The sequence below is a fragment of the Halyomorpha halys genome, unplaced genomic scaffold (assembly GCF_000696795.3).
Source record: "Halyomorpha halys isolate HHAL.00 unplaced genomic scaffold, Hhal_1.1 Scaffold715.1, whole genome shotgun sequence".
NCBI lineage: Eukaryota > Metazoa > Arthropoda > Insecta > Hemiptera > Pentatomidae > Halyomorpha > Halyomorpha halys.
This window is the reverse complement of record NW_027107843.1, coordinates 321,199-329,071: the sequence shown is the minus strand read 5'-3', so window position 1 is coordinate 329,071 and position 7,873 is coordinate 321,199. Positions and strand designations below refer to the sequence as shown.

The following is a 7,873-nucleotide window of genomic DNA, read 5'->3' as shown; positions in this document are numbered from 1 at the left end:
ATATTTGTTCAAAACAATTGAAGGATTGATACAAAAAATTTATACACCACCACTAAGTCTTAGTTCTTCCAATATATTCTTTACTGTAATCAAGAAATGATCAGTTAGTTTTGAAAACAATTTTAATTTTGCGAGACAGAAGTAATTAATTATTTTTTTAACCAGCCCTTCAACTGTAAATGCAGATTGGTAATGATAAAGTAGACATGAATGGTTAATCTATTAGATGGTTGGGTGATACCTGAAAACATTCAAAGTCAGTTGTTTTATTTTATTTTGGTTTTTTATTACAATCTAATTGATCCTTAAAATTTGTCTAGTTTGGGATTTAAAGCATAACACCACAAAATCATCTTTATATTATCTATTAAAAGAATCAATAAAAAAAAAACTTATATAGTGAACTATGTTTTGAAACTAAAAGTGATATTTAAACTGTTAAAAAAATGTATATATATAATGAAATGGATATTGTCTATTGTCATTTTTTTTTTTTCAAGGATTCAATATATTTTGAAAGGAAGCTTTTCTTGATAACTAAAACACGATTATAACTTTTTAAAGTCATCATCCTGAGAAATATATCAGTTAAAACAAAAATTAGTTAAACAATAACAGTAAATCAGAGTCATATAATAAATAATTAATGGCTATAACTATTTTCTTCAGCTTTGAGTGTCTTTATTTAAATCTCTGACCATCAAGTTAATATGAGTTTAATAGTTGATTAGAAACCAAAAGAACACAATGAGATATTTATGAAAACTATAACAATTATTCTATTAAAACAATTTATGATAGTTTTTAAATTTTAGTTTTAGTTTTGAAATGTTTGCATTGATTAAAAGCTAAGGGTAAGCCAAAGATAAGCTCCATAAACAAATTTCTCATCAGTTTTTCAAAATTTAATTAATAACAATGAAGCATACAAATAAAAATTTAAATCAATGTTTCAATTAATGAGACTATTTTAATATATTTATTATATGCCAACACTTTAAGATAACATTTTAATCAATGTCATTATCATAAAAATATAATACCAACTTACTATTACTCAGTGCTTAACCAATTCTTCAAACTAGGCTATAAAATTATTAAATAAACTATTCTTCTATAAAACTCTTGTGCATTTTACAGAGAAGAAATCATTACATCCCATGACCATAATGATCACCATAAGTGTACTTAAAGTAAAATAATAATAAAAATTATTTTAATCAATTGGTTCAAACTTAGTTGGATTAGCTGGAACATTGGTTGGAACATAAAAATATATTTATATCAACACATAATTTATTAATGTTACACTGACGTTTCTTTTTCTGACATTTGTCATAAGAAATGCCAGTTTAACATTAATAAAATATGTGTTAATATAAATTTAATAATTAGTTAATCGCATAAATAAATGAGCAATTAGAGTATAACTTCAACCATCCTAAATGACTTATGATTATCCATTTGGAGATTGATTTCATAAAATCTCAGGGTTAAAATTTAACTTCTCAAATACCCTTAAACCAATCAGTAACAGACTACCTCTTTTCAAAACCTTGGGATATTACGAAAATGCTCTTTTTAAAACTGATAATGTAATATAAAGTATCCTGAATAAATTATTCAACTAAATAAAATAACGTGTAAAGTGGAGAAATCGTATAATAAAAAAATAATAAATAATTATCAATATTGAGTTTGTTTTGTTGGTACATGAAATTTTAGTCAGAGAACGCAAAGTTACCTACATTATCTAGGTTGGTCATAGTTTGATTAATTAAAATTATATCCCTTCATGAGTTATTAATGCTATTCTAAAAATCATGCAATAGGCATGGTCACATGAACAGTATGAACTAACTAATGTTGCAATAACAAAAAAAAAAAAACCTTGAGATAAGGAAAAATCTCAAAATATATGTAGATGGTCACCTTCTTAGATTTTGTAATTGAATATTTTATATTTTCAAGTAAAAAACTTAACTTAAGTAAGTAATTTATTAGTAAGTAAATTTAACTTTTTATTTATCAATTCTCTTTTGTTTTATGTATATTACTTTTTGGCACCATTTGAAAAATTTTGGTAGACCTAAATGAGAGACTTAACTTTATTATTTCACCTTATTTATCATTTACTATGAGTTAACCCTGTGGTTTCACCCAGCCTCATAAAATTGGTACCCTAAATTGAGGAAAAATCTGGAGGTTGAGCATGATCATGAACTAATTACCTCCTTGTACCCTGTTGTTTAAGAACCAGCACTTACTTAATAGTACTGAACCTCTTACTCATTGATGGGTTGTAGAAATACAAATTCGATTTTTTGTTTTTGTTCTTTATTATTTTTACTAATACTTATAACAGTTAACCATTGATATGGTATAAAATCAGTCTTCATATTAATATATCTCTATCATTAAGATAATATATATTTTCTACTATAAAATAGTACACCAATTTACTATTTGAGTTTTAATTGACCGCACCCCGACCAAATTCCATTTATTAATGTATATTTTCATTACAAATTTTATAATAAAGATAAACCCTACAATGAATTTTTGTTTTTGTAATAATAATTTAATAACAAGTAATAAATAACTTGTTTGAGATTGATTTAACATTAAATTTTCTTTAATTTTTTCTCCTAATTTATTGGTCTTCATTCCAAAGTATTAATAAAAAAGATTTATAAAGGTTATCAGATTTAGAATAATCACAAAATATAATGTAATTAATCATTTTTCAAATAAATATTGATTTTATGGTTACTATTTTTGATGATCTATTTTATAATAGTAAATTATTTTAACAGGTTGCCCAAACTAAAAGCTTCATTCAAAAATGCAGGGATAAATGCCCATTTCATAGTGGCAGTCAGCCACAAATCTACAAGGCTATCTGGTCTGTCTTCTCACTTAACAATTAACCAACGGCATCTTTGGAAGGCCTTAGGGGAACAAAATAACCACTTCTACATTATCGACAGGTAATAAAAATTCTACTTTATTTTAACGAACCAGTAAAAAAAGATATTGATATTATTTATTATCTATGGATCAAGGTATTAATAAGACATTAAATTATAGATTTTTAGTATAAATTCAATTTAATAGAAAGGGGATCTTCTTTGATAAATGTATAGATTAAGAATCAAAACATCAACAAAATAAATAAAAACTATAATTCGTTGGTTATTATGAACTTGATCACAAAATATTCTCTGCTTAATTAATTATTTATTCCTAATTATGAAACTAATATATGAAGAGTATAGCATAAAAATGGTCAGACTCCATTTCAAATTTATGTCATCAGTGCCATCTATTAGGGTTTAAAGAAAGCTTCCAGCATTACTAATCATTCATTTTATATAATAAAGTCCTCGGTATTACAAAGAAACTATTTTGTTTCTAGTCAGAGAATAAAATTTTAATATAAAAATATTAATTAACAAAACTTGAAATAATAACTTTTATGTATATACTAGTTTTAAGAAGGTAAATTAGGAATACTAAGCAATATATAATTATAATAAAAATCTTTATTCTTAGGTTATGTATATAATTTATTTTCAACATAGCAAATCTTTAAATGCATTTTAACATAAAATCATGTAACAAAAACAAAGAAAAGGAAAACATAGCTCAACAAATATTGCAAAAATACATTTTATTAAAAAATATTTATTTAATTGTTTTAAGAAATTAAAAAATTAAAAAATATGACCATAAAACTTAACTTATAAAATAATGTATATTAAAATTTAACACAGATAATTGATGGCATAAATTTTTCATTAAAATATATCTTACATTGTATTCTATCCAAATACAAAATATTTAATGTATTTGTATTTTATTGCAGGTGTGGAAGGATGGTTTATGAAATAATAAATCCATGGTCAAGTATTCAAATGCCATTTTTACGTGGTGCCGTAGCAGCAACCCAATTTAGCCACCCATGCGGCCTCTGTCCACAGGATTACTCAGAGGTAAACACCTCAACTGAAAAAAAAAATAATAATAGTGATAATACATTTAAATATAAAAAATTGAGAAAATAAAAAACTTTATTGTAGGCTTTGAAAAAAAATGTTATACAATCCATAACAAAGTTTGAGGTGATTTCTAGAAAATGTTTTGTTAGTTTGAATAAAAATAAAATGCTCCAAATTAAATATTTTTGTTAATTACTTAAAATATCAGTAACTAAAAACCAATAAAATATTTGACATGTCCATTCAGATGACTTTCTTAATCTCCTTTGGGTACAAAGTCCAATACACAAATTGTTCACTATATCTTCGCTAATATCGATCCAAAGTTCTTTGCAGGCAATTTGATTATCTTTCAAATGAACATCTAGAATGTCCTGGAAGATGTATAGTTTTTGAGTTATTCCAAAAATGAATAAAAAGCCAATGGATTTGCTAATATTTTATAGTTCGAAGGTTTAATAATAGGTATCTTTCTTTACTAATGATGGTAAAATCTTGAAGATTGTTTTATATGGATCTTTTTCTTTTTTCTTGCTCTACCAGTAATACTTTGTTTCAATAAAATCATTAGAACCGTTTAGGTGTTACTATCGACATAAAAACATATTTTTTTTGTTACTGTGCTGCAATTATCTTGTACAAGGTGCCTGATATTGGCATCAGGTCTGAAACCCTACAAAACAAAAGAAGCAAAAAAAATCAGTCCACCGCTTCAAGAGATAATATTTTGTTCACTAATTTTAATTTTTTTTTATACAAAAGCCAAAAACGTGTGTTTCTATAGACTGTAACACCTCAAAAAATTTCAGGAACTTTTAACTTTTTATATACAGAATAAATTCCCGAAAATAAAACAAAAAAAATATCTTTAGTACTTTTAAAAGTACCCACCCACAGAAGAGATGGGCAAAAATCAGCTGTGGTAGAAACTAAAAGCTAAAATTTCCATGGATGTGACTCTTATTCATGAGTGAACTGTTGATAAATAAATATTGTATCCATGACAATTTTAGCTATTAGTTTCAACTATAACTAATTTTTGCCTAACTCTGACCCACAGGATGTGCCGAGTACTAAAAGATTCAAAGAAAAAGTAATCAATTACTACCTATATCTACTCTAGAATTATATTTATATCACTTTAAGATATCAACTTATGCAATTTATTCATTATCTATATAATAAAACCTATAACAAAATTTAAAATGTGGATTTAAACTTTCAGGTAACAGAGGAAAACCTGAAAATTTATCCTGAAATCGTTGAAGAGGCCCATTCTCATACAGAGGAAGCTCCTTTGGGGATTGTGATGAGAGTGAGGCATAAACATCACAGAGATCCTAATGTCTACAACTATATAGTCATGACAGCAAATGGAAAGCCAGGGCATCATCGGCATTTACCGCACGAAACAAAGAATAAAATAAATCATAAATCATCATTTAGCTTGAATATTCCAGTGGGCAACGATCAAGCTTATGAGACATCCTCTATTCCGACTCATGCTGTTAGTGACAGTAGTGTGAATGAAAAACAATTAAGTGTTGAATATTCAATTAACAGTATTAAAAATTTAGCAAATAATAGCCAACGAATGGCAAACGAAACTCAATTATCTTTAAGTTCTAGTGATACAGAAGAAAATCCTTTAGTTAGTAGTACGCCCAGTGATATAAAAAACAATCATTTAGTAAGTAGCATGTCCAGTGATACAAAGAACAATCCTTTAGTTACTAGCACGCCAAGTGATATAATAGACAATCTTTTAGTAAGTAGTACGCCCAGTGATACAAAAGACAATCCTTTAGTTAATAGTGTAACGAATGCGCCTAGTGATACAACAACGGAAATAAACTACACTGAACGAAGTAACCAACTAGAAAAATCCCAAGAAATCGATAACTTCAGTGAAGAATTCGTGCAAGAACTTGACAGCTCTTATAGTGATACTGATGAAGAAACATCAGATGATGGATATGATGAAGATTCACAAGCATTACAAAACGAACAAGAAAATAGCCAAATTAGCAGTAGTGAACTGGCTGAAAAAATATATCTAAAAGAACATTATGGAAGAATTTTGGACTGGATCAAATATCCTCAGGAAAATAGTGAAACCATGTAACTCCAAAACGATTTAGATTATTTTTATTTTTTCATACATTTTGTACATTACAATTAATTATTATTTTTTTCTAATCAGTTGTATATCACTTGTTAGTGCATACTATTTTTATAAAATCCCACCTGTATATGATAAGAATTTAACGTTTTTTTGTCTCTCTTTGAAAAGCTGGGACTAAGCAGTAATGTGGTTTCACTGTTTTTTGCTGACAATATGACTATTGAATAATTGTACATATTCTTTTTTAAAATAATTTATTTATTAGTTATAAATATAACTTACTCTTCTGATGAAGATAAGTCATCTGAATCTAAACTCGTGCTGGCGCTGGATTCGCTAGAGCTCGAGTCTGTATCTGACTCACTAGTCTCATCGCTTAACAAAAAAAAAATAAAAAAAAGAGTCAGAATAAATTTAAAAAAAAAATGTTTTTAATATATTTTGTATTGAAAAATTTTTACTTGTCTTCTTCTATTTTCATTTCCTTTAACTGGTCAGCTAGTTCTAACTCAGATTCCTCTTGAACCATTAAAGCAGCAGCTTCTAGTTCTTCTAATTCAAACCTAATGTCTTTCTTTGAAACTTCTTCCTACAAAAACAGATTAGAATTTAATAATATAACAAAGCAGCTTACTCGCAATAAGAAGTTTGGAAGATGACAAACCTTATCGAATAAATCACCTAATTTCTTTATTTTTTTCTCAGATATTTTTTGAATCCATATACAGTAGTCAGTGATATACAGCTCATTTAGTAAATATCTGGGTTCACTAGAATTGAACATTTTGTAAATTGCTATAAGACACTTCAGAACCTGCCTTCTACCTGAAAAAAGAAAACAATTGAATTATTTATATACATTCGCTGAATAAGGAGCTAGTAATATAAAAAGTGAAAACGAACATATTTTCTATTTAATTAGCAAAAGGTAATGTTGCTTTTTAGAACAAATATGTTTTATTGACAACTTTGGTCATGATAAAGAAGAAGTGAATGAAGTATCATGACTTCAAAACAACTTGAGAATTATTCCATTGATATGATAACAATTGATTATACAAAATTGGAATGTTGCATGCACATTTGTTTTCTCCCTAAGGTATACCATTGTTATCCACAATATTAACATAATAGAAGATTAAGAATAATCTACATCTTCCTGTTAATCATAGAACTTATGATATTCAAAGAATCGTAAAATATAAAACAATAATGGAATTCTCATCATTTTGCTAAATAGAAGCCCATTAAAAAAAAAAAAAAAAATCACACACAAAACACTGAACCACAAACTTGGGTTCAGTGCTTCGTAAGAAAACACTGTTTCCAGACTAACAGATGTGTAAGACAACAGCCAGTTTTTTCTCCAAATTGTGTACTCACTTCATAGAGGCATAGATGATGGATCAATGTCTTATATATCAAAATAAATAATTATCTGTGAGCCGGATTCGAACCCAAGCACGGATAATAGGAGCATAGCTTCCTACTTACTGAGCTATCCCACTCCACCACTAAAATCCTACAAGAATTACAAGGTATTACTCTCTTCACTAGAAAAATGTTATTGATTTCATTGGGTCAGTCAGTTACGTACAACATCCTTCCTGGACCTTATAACTTTCAGACAGTTAGAAATTCTAAAAAATAAAATCATAGAACATAGTAGATATGAAGTAGCATTTTTGTTGAGTTCATCAGAAATTGTAATGGACAAAAATTAAAAAAAAAAAAAGTATATGTTCTA

The 7,873-nt window shown here is 27.1% G+C and overlaps 2 protein-coding genes across 3 annotated transcripts in view; one reads left to right on the top strand and one right to left on the bottom strand.

Moving 5' to 3' along the window:
• The window catches only part of LOC106685596 (uncharacterized), a 7,104-nt gene extending 518 nt beyond the window's left edge, over window positions 1–6,586 (top strand). Inside the window, exons 2-4 of the mRNA XM_014428374.2 lie at window positions 2,817–2,990; window positions 3,869–3,995; window positions 5,227–6,586. Of these exons, the coding sequence (XP_014283860.1) occupies window positions 2,817–2,990; window positions 3,869–3,995; window positions 5,227–6,126 (1,201 nt within the window). The 3' untranslated portion in view covers window positions 6,127–6,586. The remainder of the gene's footprint in view (window positions 1–2,816; window positions 2,991–3,868; window positions 3,996–5,226) is intronic.
• Window positions 3,868–7,873, bottom strand: part of LOC106685595 (protein SHQ1 homolog) — a 12,811-nt gene continuing 8,805 nt past the window's right edge. For both annotated transcript variants that reach the window (XM_014428372.3, XM_014428373.3), the window contains exons 7-10: window positions 6,791–6,951; window positions 6,588–6,715; window positions 6,409–6,501; window positions 3,868–4,008 (exon numbers count right to left, since the gene is read on the bottom strand). In XM_014428372.3, the coding sequence (XP_014283858.1) occupies window positions 4,005–4,008; window positions 6,409–6,501; window positions 6,588–6,715; window positions 6,791–6,951 (386 nt within the window). In that variant the 3' untranslated portion in view covers window positions 3,868–4,004. The remainder of the gene's footprint in view (window positions 4,009–6,408; window positions 6,502–6,587; window positions 6,716–6,790; window positions 6,952–7,873) is intronic.